This window comes from Platalea leucorodia (genome assembly GCF_965183815.1).
Source record: "Platalea leucorodia genome assembly, chromosome: Z".
Classification (NCBI taxonomy): domain Eukaryota; kingdom Metazoa; phylum Chordata; class Aves; order Pelecaniformes; family Threskiornithidae; genus Platalea; species Platalea leucorodia.
In genome coordinates, this window is record NC_138858.1 from 16277423 (window position 1) to 16303552 (window position 26130).

At 40.6% G+C, this 26130-nt stretch overlaps 1 protein-coding gene across 1 annotated transcript; it reads left to right on the forward strand.

Annotated features, from left to right (window-relative positions):
- Positions 1-785: 785 nt before the first annotated feature.
- C7 (complement C7) lies at positions 786-23956 on the forward strand (the record flags this gene model as incomplete). Its single annotated transcript, XM_082335386.1, has 18 exons — positions 786-791; positions 1066-1121; positions 1898-1973; positions 2927-3068; positions 3884-4025; positions 4862-5000; positions 5640-5774; positions 6940-7183; positions 7839-7952; positions 8351-8517; positions 9541-9769; positions 10342-10513; positions 10885-10972; positions 12382-12514; positions 13520-13711; positions 16122-16218; positions 21630-21814; positions 23769-23956. The coding sequence occupies 18 exons, from the start codon at positions 786-788 to the stop codon at positions 23954-23956; spliced, it is 2505 nt and encodes an 834-aa protein (XP_082191512.1).
- Between the last annotated feature and the right edge of the window lie 2174 nt (positions 23957-26130).

Below are 26130 nucleotides of genomic sequence, written 5' to 3' on the forward strand. Positions count from 1 at the left end.
TTGCTGTTACTGGAATGGATCAGTTCTGGAAAGTGAAAAAAGTCAAAAGAAAAAATGAGAGTGCATGGCAAGATGAGGAAAGAGAAAGTGAAGTGCTCTTACTTCTGTAAAAGCGTCCCCACAAAAAGCCAGCTGCTGATGTGTCATTGAAATTAGGGGCTGTGTATGGTCTCAGCAAGTCTTTCACAGGCAGGACCATGCCAGAACTGGCCAAAACTTGCATTCAAAGCTGTAAGCTGATTTTCAGTGTGAGAACTGATACACAAAAATCTGTATGACTGCAGAAGTGGAGACTGAAGATCCGTGATCAAAATTAAACCTTAGCAACATCATCTTAGCTCTAGAGCAGCTCTTCCTACTGAAGCTGGGGACATAGCTGTGGTGTATTGTATGTGACACCAGGAGTGGCTTGGGATCTCTGAAAAGTCTTGTTCAGAGGAAAGAAACTGTGAGAAAGAAGATAAGGAAAAGACAATTGTTCTTCCAGTAAGCACTCTTCACAACTTTGTGCCAGCCCCTGTCAGTACATCCAAGCCTTGATTTATAACTCTTAAAAACACTGAGCAGCTCCCAAAGCAGGCTGTGTCCCTGGAGAGGACTAGATGGGTTAACATTAAAATTCCTGGGCAATATTCAGCCTTTTTAGGGAAAGAAAAACAGAATATCAAGGCAGAGTGAGAAGAGACGTACAGTAGCAGACAGACTGACTGACTCTTGTGGCTGCTGAATTGAGTGGAAGTGCATTTTCCCTGGTAATTGCTGGATATCTGAGTATTTCATCTAGCATGAAGGTAAGACAATTACTTAATTTGTACTGAAGAAGTGAATATGGCAAGTCCAATGAAATATTAATTTATATGGAGAAATACTTAGCTGTAATTGGGCAGTATTGCAAGAAAGAATAAAACTAAAAAACAACTTGCACAACAAAGCTGAGGAAAATCAGTGTGATGCTCTCTTATTTCTTAAGCAGACTAATGTTAAGATTGCAGAAAGAACAGCTGCATGAGCTAACAGAAAAAGCAGAAAAGCAAAGTAAGTTTGCTTTTGCTCTTCTTTTTTCAGGTGCTGGGGATTTTTCTCTTGCTGGAAGTTTCAGGCTTTTTTTCCATTTTTTCCAGGTGAATATTTCTTCAGTAAATTACATGCTGAAGACTAAGCATATATAATTTAACAGACAACTTCTGGTGCATGACATGGGCAGGGCTTAAAGGGGTCTTCAGATATAGTTTCTGGGAGAGGAGACACTGTTTGGTGTCAGCGCTGCCACTGCCATCCGTGGTGACAAGAGTGAGTCATTATGCTGTCCCTTACCTCTGCCCAGAGGAGTCAGCCACCCTTTGGGAAGAGAGCACACAGCAGTGGTGTGAGCCACAGCAATGCACAGCTGTGAGACGCAGCACAGCTTGCCCCAGGCCAGCCCTGATGCCGGGGGCAGGTAGCAGCCTCAATGCCTCCCATGGGCAAACTGGCTGTTTGAGAGCTGCCACGGGAAGGTCTGCTGCACGCCATGGCACACACACAGACCCTGGCAGCTCCCTACGGATCTCCACGTGCCATCTGGCCTCTCCGTGCTTGGCAATGTGAAGCTGGTCTTTGAAGCTTGAAGCTTGTGTTATGGTTGCACAAAGTCCTTGCTGATCTTCAGGCTAGATGAATGTATCTAGTTTCTTCTTTTAAGTGACTGGAAAGCCCAAGCTGGGACTGATTTCATTCTTACACATGAAAAGCAAATCCAAGTGGTTTTAGAGGGAGCCTGATCATACTTCTAATTGTTATTGAAGGCCTGCTTTGCTGTTTAGGAAAGTTTTGCCCTAATGCTTATGGATGGAAATCCCTGATGATTTTCCTCTGCTCTTTTTTTTTTTTTTTAATGCAAAAAATACTACTGGAGCAGCTCTTCCCCTCCAGTCCATTGCCGCTGGAATTCTTTTGGCCCTTGGTCTGAGTGTGATGGCTGTACTCAAAAGCAGGTATAGACGGGCACACCTTTTCTGTACTCATGACTTCCTAAGCATATGCTTTTTTCCTGGTAATTAAGGAGTTGTTGTATCTTTAAAACCCCAAATCAGGTGTCAGACAAAAGCCCCAGCAGAATGAGAAGGTTGAAGAACAAAGAACTCAGAAGGGAAATCCTCCAATCTGTACCCAATACATTCCCTTTCAAAGCTATGATATTCATGTTGTAAAATAACTTGTGCACTTTTTAATTTGGTGGTAGTTCCAAAAAGCTCAACTGAACTGTTTGGTAAACTGAGACATTCCTCTGCTGATGCTGGTTTGTGCCAATTCTGTTGATTTTTCATTAGTGGAGTCACGTCTCAAGGAAAGAAAACTTGGTTGCAGAGTATTATCCTCAATGAAAACAAGTTGATGTTTTTTACAGTGTGACTCTACTGATGTGCAAGAAACTTGCTTTTGATTTTCCTTCTCATTTACTTTGATGTTGCATCAATTAGGGAGGGATTAGTCAAACTTAAAGATGTGCCATGAGACAGTACTTATCCTTTTTAGAAGCAAAAAGTAGCCTGCTTGATGTTAGATTTTATCATCTTCCTTAATGACATTGTTTACTTTGAAGAACTTTAGCAAATTCGTATCAGGCATGACGGGTCCTATTAAAAATGTAAAACAAAACTGAAATTTGTCAGCAGCTTTCTCTTGGTTTCAGTTACATATTACATTTTTGAACTAACCAGCCAAGCTTATGCATCAGTCTAAAGACCTAGTAGATAAAATACTTGTCTTTCTATTAACTTGTGAGTTTGTTACCATATTGTGGTAATACCAAGTGTGGTTGTTCTCAGAAAAAATAATGAATGTCTCATTTCTTGACATCTGTAGAGTGGTAGCATTGTCTTGACACTAGAGAACTACTCCTGATTTGCATTTGGATTTTCTAAGATCTCTCTTGATTTGCATTCAGATTCGGAGACGGACAGTAGCTGTTTATGGCCAGTACGGGGGAAACCCCTGCTCTGGGGATGCCTTTGAAACAAGACCATGCACCCCCACAAGGGGATGCCCAACAGAGGATGGCTGTGGTGATCGGTTCAGGTGTTTCTCAGGTACCATCCAAGATCTTTTTCACCATTTTCTGATCATAAAGTTAAGAAGATAACCTCGTTATCTTTGAACTTTAGTAAATGGGCAATGGCTTTGCAGAACCCTTGACCTATAGATAAATTTGATTTAGGAGGATATTTCTTTTTTTACAGCCTCAACTACACGTGTTTTTAGTTTTGTGTGGAGTGTTGCAGAGCTTTGCAGCTAATATGCTGTAGTCCTGGTAGCCTCCCTAAGCCAGTCTGCTGTACTAATTTGCCGCAGAGTACAGTTTTTTTCATTACGAGAAGGTAATTCAGGAATGCAACCTTAGATGTGATTGTTCAAAGCTGTTCTAGGCCATATCCAAACATCTTGGAAATCACCTGGGTCATGGAAACTAATGCTCCCTAAAACAGTCCTTGCATCCAAGCAGCTTCCATTACCTTCACAAAAAAGCACATTATTTCAGTAGGTAGACGTTTATCACAGAGCAACATGATAAACACATTTTGGTGCTACTAGAGAGACAATCACAGTTAATCACAAGTGGTAGGGTCAAAGGATGAAAGCTCAGGAAATAAATCTAGAAGTCAACTGTTTTATTAATATATCATAAGCCTTGAATGGCTGTGGTTCCCTCAAGTGTACTATACACTGTTGCTTTATGTCTACATTTACTGTTGTTTCACAAGCCCTCCTGGGCACAGACTGTTCACCATGGGAGTGAACAAGCTAATTAATGTAGCAGATAAGTGGGACTTTTTCTTTGATTTTAGGTGATTTATTTTTAAACGAACAAACACTTCTTTCCCCGTGCATTTTTGTTCTGATTTAGGTCAGTGCATTAGCAGATCTCTTGTGTGCAATGGAGATCAGGATTGTGAGGAAGATGGTGCAGATGAAGATCGATGTGAAGAGAAGATGACTGTGTGTGATATTGATAAAACACCTCCAAATTCAGAACTTACAGGAAAAGGGTAATATGTTCTGTGCCAGGCTCAGTAGTACTGGTGCCAAATGCATTTACATTTTTGTTGTATTTACAAGCTTTGGCTGTAGAGATAGGCTTCCTGGGCCTATGGTAAAACGTCCCATATGCAGAAGTGTTAGTACAATGGCCTCCATCACGCCAGTGGCTCAGTGCAGCCAGAATCTACAGGCCCTTTGATCTGAAGCACAGAATAAAGCTTTTTATCTTTCATTCCTGCTATTGAAAAACATCTTTTAAGATACAAAATGAAATGTCAACCAATAACACATGATTGTCATCATGGAAAAAATGAGCCAGCAATGCTCATTCTTTTTGTTCATTGCTGTTGCATTTAGTACTGTGGATCCATATGGATTTCTGTTTATACATCCCATCTGCAACCTAGCAAAATAATTATCTTAAGTTTCTTTAGCGTAGTTGTATCACTTAGTATGCGATATAATTCAGATATAATACAAAAAATATTTTGGAATGGATTCCCTGTTGTCTCTGTGTTCCATTAACTGCTGGAACAACGAAACGTAATAAAATCAGTTGTGATAGATATGAATGTCTCAGTGTTGAGAGGTATTGATATGCGTTCATTTTTGTTGACAAATCAAGAGCAATGTTTTGCTTTCCATATTGTAACATGCTATGCACACTGCAGTTCTGCAGGTATAGAAATCTATCAGTTGATATCCCCTTTTCTTGGGTAAATCAGCTTATGATCTTAATCTGCAGATACAGTATTCAGTTATAATAGCTCTGTAATTTTTGCCTCCTGGAAAATAATTTGCTACCTCTCTGTCTTAATGATCTTTCGTGTTTTTCTTCTTGTAGCTTTGATGCCATTACTGGTGAGACTAGGGGAAGAGTCATTCATACAAAAAGCTTTGGAGGACAATGCAGAAAGGTCTTTAGCGGTGATGGGAGAGAATACTACAGGCTGAGTGAAAGCGTTCTTGCTTATACTTTCCAGGTATGTTTCCATTAAGCACAGCTGTATATTTAGAGTCATGATTAAAACTGGGAGAATGATGCAAAGCTTGTAGGGTCTCTTGGCAGGTAGGTTTCCCAAAACGCAGCTGAATGACACTGGTTCCCTCTCTGCAGTCACTTATTATTTTGAAATACAAACTGGTGTATATCTTGCTAAAATGGAAGGAAAAAAAAATTGTAATTCCTTGGAGGTGATTTCTAATTCTCTCACAGTTAGATTGAATCTAAAGCCATCTCCTTAGCATAAGTAGTGGCCTGAATCACCCTAAGAAATTTTATGTGCAGAAGGCTTTGGGGTGCTTTGTGGAGATCTTCCAGAGATAGGCTTTGCATGAAGTCACTGTCCAGAGATCTGGTTTGTCTCACATTTGTCAAAAGCATGTCAAGCAAACCTTAATGTACTTTACTTCATAACATAATACACAAATATATAAAATATACATATATATCATGTTTTTCCAATAATGTTCAGTACTTTTTATGAAATCTGAAATGGATTCAGCCTGAAAAACACACCGTATTTTTTTGCATCAGGAAGGACTTGCTTTACTCTGTAAGTTACCATTTTTAACATCCATCATGAAGTTCTTTATACAGAATTCTATCTTTCATCTTCTAGGTTAAAATTCAGAATGATTTCAGTTATGAGTTTTTCAACAGCAGCTGGTCTTATAGGAAACACACAGAGAGGTATGAAAACTCAAACAGTGGACACAGATATTCACAGAATGAAATTCTGCAACACAGTCAAAAGGTATGTATAAGTTGTCATGGGCTTAGTATTTTGCATAAACATTTTCATCATTTTTTTCCATGTGTTTTTATAGTGAGATGCAAATATGTATTTTATCCAGATATTTTTGGCACAAAGTGCATGACAGAAAAAATCCCATAAAACCTTTACAAAGAGATCACTGGTTTCATTATCAATTAAGAAGGGCTGGCTGCTGGTTTTACTTTCTCCCTTTTACCTCTTTATTAGTAATTTATTTATTTACTAACTGTTTTCCTCCCTATTTTAGGAAGAAAAACATTGGCTTCTTCTCATAATTGATTAATCTTTTCCATTTTTTTCTTATGATTTACTGCCCTGTTTTTTTCTGTTACCTCTGTCAGTATCTTGGAGTGAAAAAATTGAAATAATTCTGTGATTAAAGTTAATTTATTTTATAATACATTTTCCACTGGTAGAACTCCATTAAGAGAGAGATCTGGTGTCTTAAAGAGCCAGGAGGTGACAGTGCTTATGCCTTTGACTTATTTAAAAAGGAGCATTATATAAATAATTTGAGAGTAACTCTCCGTTATGAAGTATAACCTCTATCTTATAGCAAATAAAATCAAGTAACAAATTTATACATTTTATGGCCCCCAATCTGACAGAGGACAAGCTCATTCTACCACACTAACAATGACATATTTTGAGACTTAGCATAACAAAGTTCAAAAGTAACTTTGAGAGGTTGAGGTGAACAACATTGTGTAGACATATAGGATTTTATAATTCAGCAGCATCCTCAAAATGGATGAGCCCCTTACAAAGAAAGGCTCCTTTAGACAAAACAGGATGCAAAGAAGACCTCTCTGGTGCCTCTGATTTGCTTTCAGGCCAGGCTTTTTAACCTGCTACTACCAGGCTGCTGGTGTTAGAAACCACCTTTAGCTTTGAAGAATGGTATTTTCCTTTCTTATTTGTCCTTATGCCAGCTTTCAGGTACACAGGAGAAGAAGGATGTTGCAGCAATTATAAATAAAAGTCCAAAAGATATTTCCTAGCTTCAGGGTATTCTTTTAGAGACATATCTAACAGCTCTGTAAAGGTGTTGGTTAGTAGCCAATATAACGTGCACATCGTCTGGATAGTAGAAACCACCATGATATTGATATGGAGCATGACTGAGGTCTTTTCCTTCCCCCAGAGTAAGCAACTGATGGTTGTTGAGAACAGTGTGGAAGTTGCTCAGTTTATTAACAACCGCCCAGACTTTCTCACTCTTGCGGAGCCTTTCTGGAAGGAACTGGCCAACCTTCCAGTTGTCTATGAGTACAGCGTCTACCGAAGACTTATTGAACATTTTGGGACTCATTTCTTACACTCTGGATCTTTAGGAGGACATTACAAAGTTGTTTTTTATATGGATACTGACAAAATGAAAGCAGAAGGTAGAGTACTAGAGTTTTTGTGACAAGAAACAAAGTGAATAAACAAAAATAAAAATTTATTTGCATGTTCTCCCAGCTAATATCTAAAATTAAGTAAGAGACTTCTACTAGTCACCACATTCTCTTCACAGACAAAAGAAAGAAGATTAGAAAAAGTGCTCAAACCACAACATTTAGTTCTAGATCCATATCTGTGACCTGCAGTGCTCTGGGTAGCAAAGATTTAATAGTTGGTTAATTACCTCATCAGGCTATACTTGATTTCTAGTGCCAATCTAAATCTCAAATAATGTTAAAGCTAAAGTTACTTGAAGATGAAGGTTGGGTAAAACTGTGTAAAGGAAAATGAATTGCAAACAGAGCAAACACCAGAGTGATACGTATAATGGTACTCAGTGTGGAGCAGTGCTGTAGAATTAGGGACTGCTGAGAAAAGAGATGAAACAAACAATAAACTTTTTCCAGATATACCTCCCATCTCTCAGCCTCCATCCATAGCCTTTAGCAACACATGGACCTTCCCACAGGACGTGTTAGTTAGTTGCCTGCTAATTTAGGCAAAATGCTTCATGACATCTTAAGTTAATGGGAAACTTGGAAATGAGTCCAACACACTTTCTGTGTACAGTATTGTTAATGGATCAATTATCTGCAGGTATGAGCATAACAGACATGTACCAGTGCACCACATCAGGCTGGAACGCATTCATTGTGAAAAAGAAGAAAGTGGAGTGCTCCAAACTGGATGAACTGCTACAGACTTCTTCAGGTAAATGTTTAACACTGACAGTTGTTCATCTCCTCCTAAATAGCTGCCAAAAAGAGGAGTAGGTGTTGAGAGCTTTGTTGAACTCTATCTTAACATGCTGAACCCAGACACAAAGTGCCTGGTTTACAAGGCTCTCCAACACTCATCAATCATTGCTAATGCTTTCCCAGTAACTAGCACTTTTCTGGACACCCTAAGTCAGGGCTGCCAAGACAGCTGCAAAACCAGATACTTCTTATATGTTATCAATGTCAGAGCTCTAGATCCAAGCACAGGTGGTTGATCTGCACTAATGAGTCCACTACTTGCTAGCATAGTTTTTGCATGTATTGCTTCTGTTTCCATTTGTAAGTATGGCAATGCTGGTATTTTCTGTATTTCCCATCCTGAATCTACAGGAAGCAGTGGTAATAAGATTAAAGGAGACCCCTACATAGAAGGAGGAAGCCCAGGTGCTGTTGCTGGCCTTAGTTATCTAGAGCTGAATAATCCTGCTGGGAACAGTCAGAGATACTCCTTTTGGGCCAGATCAGTGACAGACTATCCCAGAGTAATTAAGCAAAAGGTAAGGCTATTTTCCTGAAGCAGAGATGAGCAGATGGGATCACCTCAAGGGGAGAAATGATTAAGCTATAGCTGATGATTAATCACGCTGTAGTCTGCAATCGTTTTGGTTTTAGATCTCTTTATAAAACAGAAAAGAAAAGTTCACAGGAAGAAAATGCCATGAAGCTAATGTGATCAGTTGCATCACAAATCTAAGTCCTTTGGCAGGTCAACACCTGCAATCTTACCAGCCTTCAGTGACTTCAGTGGAGTTCTGCTTAAGAATAAAGGGTCACCCTGGTATTGGAGAAAGCCCAGATTTGAGATGGTCTCTTTCCTGAAATGCATATTGGCAGGTCTCTGTGGCTTCCACTCAGCTTGCCAACTTCTGTTTATCCTTTTTATCCCTTGTCCTCTCTGCATCCAGAAGTTTAGCATCACTGGAGATTCTGGAAACCAGACATTTCAAAGTTGGACATGGCCATATTCACTGCTACCTTGTCTAAGTCCCTTTTGGGAACTGCCCACAGGCTGAAGAACAGTATAAACCCAAAAGGTTTCTGTGAGGAGGTTTTCAATTAAATGTAAAGGCACAGAATATCATAAAATAGGCAATAAGAATGCAAAATGTTTTCGCTTATTGATACCTTCAATCACTGCTCAATGAAAAATCATAATGGATTGTTTAAATGTCCAACGTTTTAGGCTGGGAATAGCTGGGTGGGAATTCGGGTTACTGTACATTGGTGGTTTATGTTACACTTTTATCTCAACCATAATCTCATAGCTCAAATGTGTCTAAACATGCCTAAACTACCACTAGCTTCAAGGGATGCTGTTAAGCAGACCCAACTTTCCAGAAAAAGGCTAATATTAAATACTAACATAAGATTTTAGCTAGCTAGCTAGCGAATTAGAGCATCCGTCAACTCCCATGTGCAGGAGCATACATCACAAATTATTTTGTGTGACGAAATGTGCTCATGAACTCCTATATCCCAATTATAACTATTTAACAGAAATGTTTCTCTACTGTGTGTAGCTGACACCATTATATGAGCTGGTAAAGGAAGTGCCCTGCTCATCAGTCAAGAAGCACTACCTAAAACAAGCCATTGAAGAATATATGGCTGAAAATGATCCCTGCAAATGTCAGCCTTGCCAGAATGGTGGTGAGGCAGCTGTGGAAGGAACTCGGTGTGTTTGTTACTGCAAGCCTTACACCTTTGGAGCTGCTTGTGAGCTGGGAACTCTCGTGCAAGATCAGCCAGGTCAGCACTCTTTAAACTTGTGAGAGCTTAGAAGTGGCAAAGTGTGCTCTCCTGCTTCCAGAGTCTGTTTGTCCCACTGCACAACCTGAATGAGTGGCTGATGTGCAGTGGCTGCTTGGGTCAGATATTGCTGCAGATACACAGCATGGGGAGGGTCATGCTGAGCCTGAGTCTTTGCTTAACATGTCCAAACAGTACTTAACAAAGAACTGTTTTTATTATTATTATTAAATGCAGTGGACAATACTAACCACTCAAAATGTAACCTTCTATAAGTAAGTATATATACTAAATGAATAAGTATCAATAGCTTCAAAAATTTTTGCTTTATAATTTTGTAATTAGTTGTAGCGGATAGCTGTTTTTATGTTCTCTCAGACTCTGATAACATATAGACTCTGTGGAATTATACTTGCATAAAAGGCAAGTTTGAGAAAGGTGAAAGATTAGATCACTGCAATCTGGAATCTTCTGCAAGGGCACAGTTTGGACCATCACTAGCTTTGAACAGCTTGTGCTTTTAAACCACCTACAGAGTGGTTTAATGTGAAATATTCACAAATGTTGCACAGGAGTTGTTGATGGACACTGGAGCTGCTGGTCTTCCTGGAGTCCTTGTTCAGGGGGAAGGAAATCAAGAAGTCGAACCTGCAACAACCCCTCCCCGCGTGGTGGTGGGAAGGCCTGCATAGGAGAGCAGCATGAAAGCAGACCATGTGAAGATGAAGAGTTGCAGCATTTTCGGTAAGCAGAAAAAAAACATTTAGAGCACGACTACAGGAAGATTTAAAAATTTATTTCAGAAGGGTGCATAAGCTATTGAATTCAGGGGGAAGATCACTTACTGAGCTTTCATATTTAAGTTGAAACAGAATTAAATTCAGAAGCTGTGAATCTGATACGAGGTAAGAGTAGAAAATGCGGTAAAGGCAGTAAACTTGACACCATTCTATTTAGCACTTTCCCAGATAGCCTGGCAGTGCCTGATTTAAGTATAATTGTGATGTAAATGGGACGCATAATAGTCTTGAAAATGGGCTTCACTGAGAAGTGTAGAATTTTGAAAGGAAGGGAGACTAAATTCAAACTAAATTGTACTTTCGTTTGCTTCATAGCTTGATTGAACCACACTGTTTTGATTTATCCATAACACCTACAGAATTCTGTTCGCCTCCTCCTCTCTTGGAAAATGGATTTGTTCAAGTAAGTGATTTCTATTACTCTGTTATCTGTCTTATCCCTACCTGCAGTGTCTCTATTACAGTTAATACAGATATTCACTTGCAAATTTGTATTTATCTTGGTAAGCTTAGTATCAAAGCTACCATATAGCAGCTCTCTCTGCATTTCTACCTGGCTGAAGTTTATATGACAGTAGCAAAGACTTCTTACTGAAAATAAAAACAAAACAAAACAAAACAAACAAAACCAAACAAAAAAGCCCCACCACCAAAACCAGAACAAAATCTTTCTTTTCCTGGACAATGGTACCTACAGAGAAAAGTAATCTACTTGTCCTTTACCCTATACACATACTAAAAATTTTCTGACCTACATGAATTACATATTAAAGCACAGGAAACTAGAGAAAAAGCAGCACAGAAAGTAAACGTCCAAGGTCATCCAGCAAGACCATAGCAAAATTATAAACAGATTTTAGGAATCTTCACTCTACATCCTGTAACTCACCATTGCATTTCTTGTTCCCTGGTGAAACTGTGAGCTGGCAAGGTATTTGGCTGACTGTAAATGGGGCCTATTTAACAAGGGAGACTAAATTCCTCCCTTGGAACAATGGATTATGCTTTCTTCATGTTACGAGGTTGTCTAGAGTCTTTTTGCTCAATAAATAGGTAAAAGGATTAGTTCAAAATCCATTAGTTGTCCCTGCACAACTGTAACCTGAGGCAAGATCCAAAATTTTGTGCTCCCTCTTTTGCCAGTGATTTTTTTTGGAGTAACCAATAGTTGTCCCTTATATAGATTTTTTTGGTTCACAAACTACAGGTAAAACCCTGCAATTTGTGGAGTAGTCTGAATTTTTGTAAGATGTCTCCTTAGAAGAGAGTGGGATAGAAAATGAGAAAAGACCTGTGTCTTCAAATCCAGCTCTTTTGAGTGACCATATCACATTAACCTTTAGCAAGATAACATGCCATCCTAAGAATTAGCAAAGCCATATATTCTCCACTGATCCCCCTGGAAGGCTGTTCAAGAGCTTATATTCCCCCTCTAATGTTTGATAACAGCCATATTTGCAGTCAGTTTATACACCAGCAGGAGAGCGCTGTTCCATCACTGACGTACCACTGTCAGACCCCTGTCACCGGGTACCTTCAACTCTAACCCTCCCTTTGCTAATTTAAGATAGCCCAAATATTCTGTATTCTACCAATTTATTTGCAGCATCATTTCATTTTTAATCACATTTGCTGACTATTGATAACCAGAATTGCCCCCAGTATTCCAGACACTCTCATCAGTGCATTGTAGAGTGGCATTAATACTTTTCACTGTCCTCAGCTACTGCATCCCAGAATCAAAGAGAGTTCAACACTGCTGGTGGTTCTTAGATTGTATATCCAAAATTTCACCTGTTCCTTTTCTTTCAGAATGCTGAAAACTCATACCCTGTTGGGAAAAGCATTGTTTATGCTTGCAGACATGGATATTCTCTTGTTGGTGATCCTGTTGCTAAGTGTGGCAGTAATTTACAGTGGCAAGTTGGAGACAGATATTGCCAGGGTATGTCTAACTGATTCTCATTTTGAAATACACCTCCATTCCTGAATTCCAGTGAAACATCTCTGAACATCTGCTGTCCAACAACAAACGGGGAAAAATACAAACCTGCATTTCCCAGTTCCCTAGACATAATCAGGTCTAAATTGACTTCTATTTTGAATCCCGGTATTGTAATACTAAAATAGAAACATGCCCATAAAGTCTGGTTTTAAGGAAGGCTGGAAGTAAGGGAGACTAAATTCCAGTCCAGGAATTACATCCTTGTTGCTTAATTCAGTACTGTGGCTATATCCAATAACCATGGGAAGGAGTCTATGTCTAAAGCCAAGTGAGAAAAAGGTCCAGTGGGCAGCACTGGGCAACCACAAAGTTCTCAAATAACCGCCTTGTCATAAGAACACAACTCTAAGGATCACTTTACATCTTGGATGATCTCCCCACTTCACTCTTTTCCTCTGACCTGGTCAGTAACCATTAGGGTTTCTTTTTTTTTCCCTGCATGTGTTATTTGTGAGTCAACTTTGAGTGTGATCGTATAGACTTGGGAATTTTCAGACCTGCAGTTCAACACCATCCTTTACTCCTTCCAACCACTGTGGACTGACTGCCCACAAATGCTAGTCCACACTGTTTAAATGCCATCTCTTTGTGTATCAGTACATGGTCTCCCAGGGTCCTGTATGTATGACCTCTCTCTACTAGGATGTTACTCTCTAGTATGAACCTCAACAGAAGCATGGGTCCCAAGAACAGACAAGTCCTCTTCAAGCTAGGGCTGGACCTGCAGGCAGTAGGAGAAGATATTGTCACTCTGTCCTTGGTATTGCACGTTTGGCTGGTATGATGAGTTAATATCCTGTACTAACATGATTGATATGTTTCTACAGTAAAATCAGCTAATCTTACCATTCAAATTGTTAAGGAATTTAGTAAAAGATAAAGTATGTGGCTGCTTTCTGCAATGCACTGATTCACTGTGGCTATCTTAAATGCTTCAATCCTTAGAAACTGCATGTCTCCTGCCCATCCTTGAGGGGGGTTTGCAAGGAGAGCCATGGAAACCTGTGTATGAGATTGGTGAGAGAATAACTCTTTCTTGTCCACACGGCATGCACTTAGAAGGGGCACGGTCCATTTTGTGCGAGCCCAGTCTCAAGTGGTCTCCTGACATGAAGAATATCCAGTGCAAGAGACCAGGTAAGCCATTGCAGTCCTGCAAGTGCAAAGCAGGAGTTTCTTTCCTGGACAGACTATGGCTTATGTAGACAAGATATAGACAGAGCTATAACTGATATAGTGATAGAGAGGCCATACTTATATCACCAGCAGGAAGCACAGAAAATGGGAGCGTGTTTTCTGTGGGCTGCTCAAACAAGATGCCTTAAGACATTTCTTGTGAGGTTTCCCTACAGCTTTTTTCTTCCCACTCCCATATTGCTATCGAGTATTGTCACTAATGATATTTTAAGAGATTGCCTGGGATGTATGCTGCCTATTCTGCCACCCAAGTATACTTCATTCACCCATGTTGTGTAGCACCACCACCGTGTGAGGTGCACCTTAGAGGTACGGCTTTTCTATCTGGAAGCTGTTCAGTGCACCACAGCCTCTCATAGCAGAGGAGGACAGGGCTGGATGACTCCTTTTGCTCATCTGACAGCCACACAGCTGATGTGGAGGAAACCTCCAGGAACTGGAAGCAATGGGAAAATGCTGCTTCAAATTCATAGTAACAGCTGTTCTAAGCTCTGGGTTGATACTGGCAGGCACTGGCAGAGAGGGAACTGGGCTACAGCGTAGAGCATCTCTGTCTAAGTCATCTTTTCCAGCTGTGGAAGGCAGACACAGCTTTCTCTTGAGCACTCCTATGATGCGGATCAGTGACATACAGGCATCCAAGCAGCTTGCTGCTTCAAGCCAGTTGCATCTTCACCAGAGATCCCAGATGTTCTCATATCCCTGGGGAGACCCTTGTTGGGGACAACAGCCACTGTTGTAGAAGTCTCCTTCATTTCACGTCTGTCCTCTCCTTATCAGCCAACTGCTGCCTGAGGTTGCCTCACCTGAGGGAAGAGACAGGTGACAGTCAGGCAACAGTCCTGTGAGATTCCCAATGTAAGTCATCTGCCACTGTGTCATATCCACACACAGAGGAAGTGTAAGGATTTCAGAAGGAATAACATAGCTGTACATAAACAGCTCACTGGTGCTGAAGTGCTGAAGTACCAGTGCTGAAGGACTGTTGCCAATTATTCCTTAGGCTTAGCCTTAGTGACTGATTTTCATCTATTTTTTTTTTTTTTTTTATTACAACACGTATTCAAATTTCAGTAATAATTAGAAACAGTTTCAAATGCTTCCCTCTTTAGAAACATCTTGTGCCTGGCTGTATGGGGGCATTACATTAGTACAAAAGTTAAAAAAACAGAAAAGGGACAACAATTAGATTAGAATAACAGAGCAGTTATTAGATTAGAATAAGAGAACTGTTTTAACAACAGTTAAAAAACAAGAAATATGAGAGAAGAAGGGTAAAAATTAAGATATGTATACAGAGACACAGTGGCACACCTAGGTTTGAATGAGAGTATCTAGTCAGCAATAGTGTCAGTAACAGTCAACTATACCACAAATAGCCCCAGGGATGGAGACAATGCAGTGATTTTTGGTGGAAATTTCCCCTCTGCGGGAAGACAGGGTTATGCCTGCTGTCTGTACTGAAATGCACTGCAACTTTTTTTTCCTTATCTGGCAATTTCTGCGTGTCTATTTTGCTTAGCAAGTCTTCATCTGTAAGGGAGGTTTGTTGTTTTTTTTTTTTTTTTACAAGACAACAATGTTCAGGGGCATTAAGGTTTCATGCTGAAGTAGAAAACTACGGGCATGTAATCTAAAAGACAAATAAGGATAAAGCTTTCTCGGAAAGTGTGTCCATACGGATATAGCAAAGTCATGCCATTACTTGCTGCAGAAATCTCCAGAGGAATGTTTAGCAAAGGCCTATTTAATTTTCAAGCTTGGAATAGAGCTCAGCAGTCAAAGAATAGTACATGTGCAATGATGAAAATTCCGCAAGAATCACTATTGCTTTTATTTTTAAAGTTAGTGCAGATTGAGGACTAATGATGGAACTTGTAGTTTCCATTACCATCAGTGTATAAAGATATTCAGGTTCACGTTTCTACATAGGACTTTGGAGCCTTAGCTTTTCTAGTGACAATAGTGAAGCCAGTAACTCTGAAACCTAATGGTAAAGCTGTTGCCAGCTATTATTCAGCACTGCTAAGTTTAGCAGAAACAAACAGCTGCTGCAGAAATGAGATGAATATTTAAGCTTGAACATAGTACCTGTCTCCTTCTATCTGACTCATGACCTATGGATAAATTACTGAACAGTAACTTTGCAAAGTGTATCATATCTTTTTAATAGTTTTGATTCCTTCCATGCAGTAGACACTTTTAATGAACATGCAGGATGTGGCGTTATGTCATGGTTGTATAATTCAGTGCCTTTTAAGCTCAACTGATAGGATAATTTCAGAGTAGACCTTTAACAGCCCTTGTTTTTCTGACCCTTAATAGCACTGTCTGTGTTCTTCTACTTCAGTGCCCAGTGTGAAACCAGAAGTGACAGAGCCTAAATGTCAGCCATGGGAGAAAGTACATCAGTCGCAATGTGTGTGCAAAATGCCCTATGAGTGTGGGTAAGTTCAGGCTGAATTTGGCAATGACTTTCTCACTTTATTCAAGACCAATTACATTTCTTAAGTCTTCAGTCCATGACAGATGAGAAAGCTTTACTCATATGAGAAGGAGGCATTGTACTTTGTTTGCTTTACAGCTCAATCAATGTCCTGTTCATCACTTACCTGCCTTGTCAGAGCTGTCAGTGGGTTTTAGCAGTGATGGAATTTGGTTGGATGACAGAAGGTGAAGGCATAATTTCAGCTCTGCTTGATCTGTGAAAATGATGGAAAAAGATAAAATGATATTTTGAAGATTTAGAAGATTGAGGAAAAGTTAGAGCTGAGGCCCTTGGGACGTAAACCATCAAAGCAGTAAGCTAGTGAAATAAAGCAGATTTTCCTGCTGACAGATTGAAGAGTTATGAAAGGCACAATAATCTAATCTCCCATTTACACAGCAGTTTGCACAGACCAGTCACGTCATCTTTCCTAACTTTATAACTTGCAGACCAGAGTTTATTGTTTCCTGTTTGATCTAAGCCTATATTCTGCAATAAGCAATGCAGAAGAAATGTAAGGAAATTAGTAACTCTCTCAGTTCTTTGCTAAACGTGGAGGTAACAGAAGCAAAACAGAGGAGTAACAAGAAGACACCTGATACCACCTGGTGCTGATGGCCAGATGTGCCAAGGAGCTCAGTACTGCAACATCGGGGCTGATTTGCATAGACCAGATGAAGCCTCCTATAAAGTCATCACTGTGAGCGTGAGCTCTGGATATGAAATCTGGCCAGGTTTATGTCACAGCAGGAGCTGAGCAGTTTGGAAACTCTAGGATAACAGTCCAAACTTGTCTTATCCTTGTGTAGTAGGAGGAAGAAATTTTGAAGTTGTCTCAAGTGATTTCAAGATAGCAGAATTTCTCAGTGGAGGACATGTATTTTCCATCAGCCACATAGCTCAAGAGTGCCCTGAATGGTGACTCTAGTTCTAAGCCAAAATTAGCACTCTCTCAACGTCTCAAAATTAAAATTGGTGAGCTTAGTTCAGGCCTTGTAGATTCCCTAGTGTATAAGGCCATTGTCTTACATGTGAAGATAGGTGCCAGGTTTGTAACAACTCTGCTAAGACTCTATCCTATCCTTAAACACTTAAATATTTTAAGTAATCTGGTCTTACTCTTTTTGTCTCAATACTCATTAAAGTGAGGCAACAACCCCTCCTCCGGTTCATGGGTGTGTTGAGGTTAGTTACATAGAAGATGAAGGGAGTCCACAATGCTAGGGAAGGCCTTGGGCAGAGTCACAATAACCTTGAGAGTTAAATGAATTACATTCAGTTATGCATTCAGGCTTCAGTTATAATTAATCTACTACTTGCCTGTTTCTATTTTTTATAATTATGTTCGAAATGGCAGGAAGATAGATAACAGTCATTTCTGTTACCTGAAGCCATCTTTTCACTCTGTCTTAAATAACACATCTAATAATAGAAGGATAAATCATCAGCTGTCAAAGCAGACTAATCTGCCAGCCTGTTGAGGCTGTAGGAGTAAGACATGTAAGCAGATCTTGGTCCTTCCTCAGAGAGCAGAAGTAATTTGGCTTGCTTTGCTGTGGCAATGACTTCCAGTAGCAGCCTCTGCTCAGAAGAGAGCTGGGAACAAGAGCTCACGTGGGAATTCAGGAACACCGTGGTTTCAGAACCATCCTACATCCTTTCAGTTTCCAAGAGACCGGCAACCAAGACTTCCCATGACAGCACAAGACCACCACAACAGCCTGGTGAGGGGTAATTTGTCCCTCATGATGTGGTGCCTTAGACTACTTCTATCCTCATCAGAGCATGGGAGTGATCCTGGGCACCAGAGCTGCTAAATTGCTAAAGCAGCTCCTGGTAGAGCTTTGGCAAGGGCCAACTCCTGGATAATTCACAGACACAGCACAGGAGTTACTAAGGTCAGGGACCATTCCAGTCTGATGTAGTTCCCGTCTTTTGGGGGCAAAGAGAGTTTAACAGTATGGACACCAGCTATTCTGTGTGAATTGGCCCTAGTGCAAGCAAGGGGTCAGAGCAGAGTTAGTGTGTTAATACAGATGAAACCCCAGCCTCCAATAGCTAAAGACTGTCTCCACAGTGAAACATGAGATTTGATAATTTTTAAGTACTATCCCCTCTTTTTTCCTCCAAATTTATTTGTGTAGCATCTATGTCTCTCCTAAGAGTTCTTGGCCTGTGTTATATTAAAACTTATGGTCTTGAATATAATTTTAAGAAGTTAAAATGATTTCGAGCATGCTGAATTTTTCACTTTTTAGTTTTACTGAAAGTTGCCTGCCTCTCATTGTAGGTGAAAGGGAGAGAAGGTATTTGCTGACTTACATATGCTATTTAATTTTTCATAATATGTGCTTTAGCAAAAGCTTGTTCTTATCCAAGCCTTCTTTTTCAGGTAAAAGGTATTGAATTTCTCACATTCACTTTACACAAGGTTTCTTCATTGCCTCTAATAATTTTTATTGCACTGCTGTGATACTCCCAGCCCTGTAACATTCTTTGTCAGCAATGAGTGCAAATTATTAATTTCTCTCATGAGTACAGATTCTCCATCCTGTTTCTTATGCATGTGAACATGTTGATTTCCACTGGCTTTCTCCTAGCTGACCCAGCTATAGCAAATATGTGAAGCACTCTCAAGACAGTTTGAGGGATTATACCACAGCGAGAGATTGGCAACATGGGACCATGAACTCCCTGGGTGGCGCCTTCGGCAGCTGTTTAAATCAGTCTCCCTCCCCTCTTTTGGGTGTTGCTAAAGTGATGCAAAGAAGACAGATTAGTGCACTTGTGTCTGGCCTTAATCTTTTCAGCTAAATTAAGGTGCCTTGTATACAAGATTTTGACCTTAAGACTCAGATATTGAGATTTATCACTCAGGCAAATAAAGAAGGCATCTGAACAATTTTAAACATAATAAACAGCTAAATTACAGATTAGATGCTTTCCCTGGATCACACTTTGTTCTTCCAAATTTAAGATGATATTTAAAGATTAAGTTTTTCTTATACCTCTGTCTGTAAAGATAACTTTCACATTATAAATCAGTGCACCACTACCTCATAGGCTGTGCAGCCAGGCAAGCAAACAATATAATGCAGACAAATGCACCAGCTTCCTTTATCAGCTCCTTGGTGCTGCATATCCATCGGGCTCTCTTCTTGTTGTGCCTCAGAATAAGAGGGTTAACCTAATTCTTTATGTTAACAAAAGAGCATCAAGGAAAATTCAGAGAATAAAGTTTACTAGGGATTTAATGGCTGGTTTTTGACTAAGCACAGCCGTTAAGGGATCCATTGCAGTTGAGGATGCTAACTTAAGTAGGACATGTAATACAGTTAATAATCTTTGAAGATATATTTGGTTGCAGGTAGATGCAGCAAAGTTTTCTTGCTCAGCTAATGAACTCCATGGGAAATTTTAAATGTCTTAAAGGTGCACTTTGTTACAGGCAGAATCAGAATCATAGAATCATTTAGGTTGGAAAAGACCCTTAAGATCAAGTCCAACCGGTAACCCAGCACTGCCAAGTCCACCACTAAACCATGTCCCTAAGCACCACATCTGCATGTCTTTTAAATACCTCCAGGGATGGGGACACAACCGCTATCCCTGGGCAGCCTGGTCCAGTGCATGACTACCCTTTCAGTGAAGAAATTTTTCCTAATATCCAATCGAAACCTCCCCTGGCGCAGCTTGAGGCCGTTTCCTCTTGTCCTGTCGCTTGTTACTTGGGAGAAGAGACCGACCCCCGCCTCGCTACAGCCTCCTGTCAGGTAGTTGTAGAGAGCAATAAGGTCTCCCCTCAGCCTCCTCTTCTCCAGGCTAAACAACCCCAGCTCCCTCAGCCGCTCCTCATAAGACTTGTGCTCCATACCCTCCACCAGCTTCACTGCCCTTCTTTGGACATGCTCCAGCAAGTAGTTTAATCTCCAGGTAGTTTAAACTTTCTGTAAAGCCAACTCTTTTAAGAGACTTCAAAACCGTCTCTCAAAGAACCATTCCCAAAGCTTAGAGCAGGCACTTTTCCTCAGTGCCTTATTTATAGATCTCCCGAAACCCACTTCCTAATTCCCAGGAAAAAAAAAAAAAAAAGAAAAATTACCTTAAGACTTGACCAGCAAGTGAGCAAGGTTTGAGTCAGGACTTTATTACTAGACCTTCCCTCTTCCAAATTCCTCTTCCCTACTCTGAGAAGCCACTTTCACGGGGACTGTTACCCTCCTCTTCAGGCAGCCTTGTGAAGCTCATTAGGGCCATCAGCCTCTCATCCCCACCAAACACCTGTTTAGCTGAGGCTGACCCTCAGAACTGACCCATTAGACACTAAAAGTTTCTGTGGGAGTGTTTGTGAGCTCAAAAGAAGGAGCTGTGCTGAAAATAAGCCTTTGAAGCCATATTTCAAAGCTCTCCATCCCCTGGGAGTGCTCTCTTGTACTCTGCGCAGCACCTTATCTATTGACTGTGAAGTGCCTCCAGGAGAGCACAGGCATGTCCTGTTCTGCAGAGGCACTTTTTTGGTTCACTCCACACAGACGCCCCTGATTGCATTGAGAATAAGTGGAAAAGCTTGGGGTTTGAGATTAAAATCCAGAAATAATGGAAGGGCTTTTTCCTCCCCTCCTACACTTACAGCATGAAACACAAATGATAACAACTTCCTGGAACTGTCCCCAAAGCAAACACTATTTAAGGTTGTCCAAGAATTGTTATTACCACTTTTACAAGCTAATTTTTGTGTGTGTTAGAACAATATCTGAATTTCAAGAAATAAACAAGCAAATTCCCTGAATAAGTAGAGCAGTTTTTTTCATAAAATTTCTGTGGAGATGTATGCATATTTCCAGAAATATCTTTGGTCTCTGATGTTACATCATAATATTTTATTTAGTAAAAGCTAAGGCTTTTAAAGGACAACAGAGAAAAGGTCTTTAAGTATATTCTAATGTCTTATAATTAAGAAATATAAAATATTTAATATATGTTCATGTGTGTCTATATCACTATGTGTATATGAAATGTTTTCTGTGTGTGTCCTTAGATGCATGCATGTGTAATATATTAGAGAATAATTGAGATCGGAACTCTTTTTATCTAAAGTCTCACTCTCACTGTTACTGAGGGCAATGGCAAATTCTCAGTAATATCCCTGTCCTCCTGGCTCTGCTGAGGTGCAGCATCCTGCAGAAAAGAAAGGAGTCTGAATTATTCACATGTCTATGTCTCAAGTTCCCTTGCTGCACTCTTAGGATGTACTTCAATGAACAGCAAAATTAGAACTGGACCCTGAATGTTTTCCATTCCTTCAGCTCTTTTTAAGAGGTACCAAGATAAAACACATTTAAATGGCGTGATCCCTGCTTTTGTTTTCAGTCCTTCCCTGGACACCTGTGCTACAGATCAAAGAACCAAGAGAAACACACCTTTAACTGTTTGCAAGATGCATGCCTTGGAGTGCATGGGCAGAAAATATTCCCTTACTAATGCAGAAGACTGCAGAACACCTCAGGCAGCTGAAATATTATGTGGATCATGCCGTTCGTGGGAAAAATGCGACGGTAAGAGATTCTTCACAACTGTAAGCAAAATTGTTTATATGACGAAAATGATATCTCTACCCCCAGTTACACATTAGCTGTAGGTCTGTACTGGTATGGTATCTCCAGACCCTCCCAGAAGCACCAGGCTTCTGCTAAGCTGGTTCAAACCATCAGCCCGGTGTTTGGTGTCCAAACATGGCAGGAAGCTCCAACCACGGAAGAGAAAACCCTGCAGGATATCGTAACAAAATGCACTATCTACAGGATATTATTCCTAGTTTAAGGAAGTTTAAAGCTTATTCCTAGTCCCTATTAAGTGGGTTACCCTATTGGTCCTCTGGATGTTTTAGGTGAAACCCTTGCCCTACTCTTTTTTCACTGTATCCACCTGTTTTAAATTCCTTAACACAGTAATTGTGGAAGTCCTTACTGCCCACAAGAACAGCTAATCCTTTCCTGAAATTTGACAAGCAGTCTTCCCAGGAGCATCTTAGGGCAAGGAATTGAATGTCTTATTCTATCGTATCTTGGAAAGCCACTTACTTTTGTTTGTACTTCACTGCCTATGCCCAGTTCCTCATATGATGATCAAATGTCTCTTCCCTCAGAGGAAATAGTCCCAGCGTTTTGCAATCTGTCTGCAGTGGAAGTTTTCAAATTCCCTGATCTAATTTCCCTGAGTGTCCTACACTACATTGCATTCAATGGAGGGTTGCCAGCAAGGGGAAGATAAAGAAGTAAATTAGGTTTTTATAAGTGCCCCAGATAGAGGCATAGTTATTGTCATATTTTGAAAATAATAAAGATTACTTGATAGGAGTTCATCTGTTTTGTCTAACAGGGTTGAACAGACAATAACAAGAAAAGATAATCAAAACTGGCTGGAGCTTCAGCAGAGACAAACACAGGCAAAAAAAAACCCCATATAACACCAAAACAAAGACACAGTTATGAAAAATACATCTCAGATGGGACCTTCTTATCTGATTATTTAACTGTTGTCACTGATACAACTATGCACATTTATTTGCAGGAGTAGATCCTTTGATCTTAGTGAAACAGCCTGTATGTAAATAAAGATACAAGTTGTAAGTGTCTGCATGATCAGTTTGTTACTGTCCAAGGACAGATCTCTCATCTTACATGTTATCTGGACTCCGGAGCAGTAGATACACAAACCAATTCAAGCAGTAACATCAGAGAAGTCTTTGAGAGCAGTATCTCAGGCACCATGAGCAAGCTTTTTCCACAAGCACAATCAGCCTCTCTGAGCAGAGAAAGCCCCAGACAGTGCACCACTCATTTCCACTTCTGTTTTTTTCCACTGAACCTGAGTATCAGCTAATGTTACTTCTGGTTAGGAGAAGAATCATAGAACCATAGAATGGTTTGGGTTGGAAGGGACCTTTAATCGTCATCTAGTCCAATACCCCTGCAATAAGCAGAGGCGTCTTCAACTAGATCAGGTTGCTCAGAGCCCCATCCAGCCTGACCTTCAATGTTTTCAGGGATGGGGCATCTACCACCTCCCTGGGCAACCTGTGCCAGTGTTTCACCACCCTCACTGTAAAAAATTTCTTCCTCATATCTCATCTGAATCTACCCTCTTTTAGTTTAAAACCATTACCCCTTGTCCTGTAACAACAGGCCCTGCTAAAAAGTCTGTCCCCATCTTTCTTATAAGCCTCCTTCAAGTACTGAAAGGCTGCAATAAGGTATCCCTGGAGCTGTCTCTTCTCCAGGCTGAACAACCCCAACTCTCTCAGCCTATCCTCACAGGGGAGGTGCTCCAGCCCACTGATCGTCTTCGTGGGCCTCCTCTGGACCCGCTCCAACAGGTCGATGTCTTTCTTGCACTGAGCACCCTCCAGAAAATTGCTATAAATCCTACAGTTTTTCTGGAAAAATTTCAGTTTGTTTTTTGTTGACTTGGATGCCATTCTGAGTATTTTTCCTCTGTGCTTTTGCTTAGCGCAATCCAACAGCTGTGTTTGTGATGAAGACGGGTCGTGCGAGGAGGGAGGCATCCAGATCTGTGCTGAAGTAAGTGGCTCTGCTGCCCGTCGGACCATGACGGAGTGTGAGGCTGGGCGGCTCAAATGCCAGGGGGAAACTGTCACCCTTGTCAGCATAAGGCCCTGTGACGTACAGGGCAAATAAGATATGTTACGGTTCATTTTGCTTGTTGCCATGGGGTATGTCAAAACGTGTCAACTCTTGGGCAGGACATACTTTGAACCTTGCTCTATCAAATGTAAGCTCTGCTGTGAAGGCCACCACAGCTGATGAGACTGCGTGCATCAGCTCTGGTCGGCTCTGAATCAGGGCCTGATGCTCTTCATTAGGCAGACCCACACTTGCTGCTACCACTCATGACAGGGCTCTTGCTTAGGTCCCAGACTTAGCACTGGCAAGTTTACTTCACATTTCCATCAGAATTAAAAAATGTTGCTGAAGTGCAATTGCCAAAGTAGCATTTATAGTGATGGATTGCATTGTCTGACATTGTAAATACATTTTACTTAAAGCCACACAAACATATGCATGCACTGATTAGATTTAGATTGCAGAAAAAAAGAATAGGCTTTACAAAGTAAGAGGCATGATTTTTCTCTTCTAATAAATTAACTTCTTCCTATTGTACCTTATTCAGTTGAGCAAACAGTATGCACAGCATTGAGCCTGTTGCTGAGCCTGAAGCTCTTAAAGGTCAAAGCAATGTGCATTAATAGTGAAGTCAGCTTAAAGTAATGAGAAGACTTCCTGTGCTTGCAGCTTCTTGTACACACAACTGCTTCATGAAAATCGCCATTTTATATTGTGACAGCTATCATAATGAGCTACATTTGTAAGCACAGGTAACTCTGTTGCATTTGTCACATGCATTTATGTTTGTGCCAAGACCAGTTAGCTTACAGACCATTGCACACAGAGGCCTTCCACCACAGCAAAACTTTCTCAAAGGCAGCTATTAGGGAAAGCGTATGTTCACAGAAATGGAGACACTCTGCCTACAGTCCCCCTGGAGATACCTTTGGACAATCTTCTAAGACTGTTCCTAAATAAAAGGAGCCTCTCACACTCTTTCCTTACACCGCTAGGCATGCTGTCTAGTGTAGTCAGGCAGTGACATCTTTGCTCACATACCGCATACCTTGCAAGTCCGTTCAGGTATCTGTCCTGGCAGTCTGATACCTCCTGACTGTTCTCAGATGCGAATAAGGACAAAGGGCTGGATAGTAAGTGGGTGATCAAGCAAGTGCAATATTATCAGCCGGAAGCCTGTATACTTTTTAAGTGACAGATTTTATTTCTCACTATCAATAAATACCTACCAGATAAAACATCTTTCTTGGTTTTCGTGTTTGTACCTGTAGCTTCCTCACATAAACCCTACTCTCAGCTGGAAAAGCTTTGCTTTCCGTGGTGCTGGCAATGAGGATTAAGCCAGAACAGGAGCAGTGTGATTTCCCTTGGTGACTCCCCCTGCTGGGAGCAGCTATGTTGGAGGGCAAGGTTGCCACCGCATTAACTGAAAGGACCTCCTGACCTTTATGCTGTCTGGAACTTATTGACACTTTTTTGTTTTTTGAGCGGCTTGTAAATTTTTGCAAACAGCTTATAGATGTAAAAGCCAAATTAATTTAATCAGTTATTTGCTCTGTATTATATGCTCAAGAGTAGCATGTTTGGAGAGCAGCCTGATGTTTGCCCCGTGATTGCTCCCAACTCTCTTGTCCACACTTTCTAGGCTTTTTCCTGGGGCAGCTGACACAACATGTGATTAGATGACGAATCCACTGGGTAGCAGTAGCTTCCATAGCTGCTGGAGGCAAGAGAAAATCACCTGGAAATTTCCTGATAGATAGCACAGAAATAACAGTGACTTGGTGATTCACGTCTTCAAACATAGGGAAATGTAGAAAACCAGCACAGGGCCTCAAGAAATGTTGAGAATTCCTGCTTAAGAAGGAGTTCAAAAAAACAATAAGGTTGCCTGATAACCATCTTGATACATCAGCATGAACAGACCTCCACATCCATAAAATAAATTTAAGACAGACAAAATATTAATGAAAGCTGCATTTCAAATGCTTCATCCAGTCCCTTACATCTCACTGTTTATCTGAGCCATCTGAATTTTCACGGGAATCCTTTAACTCTCCTTTTTCTAATTACCCACTCTATCTTTTCCCTTCCTACTTCTCAGCCCAACCAGCTCCTTCCATGTAGACACCTCATAGACCCTTTCCCTCCCAGCCACCTGTCCACAGGTTTCCAGCGAGGGTCTGCTCCCCTTCGTGCTGTGACACCACAGTCCTTTCCCTGCAGTT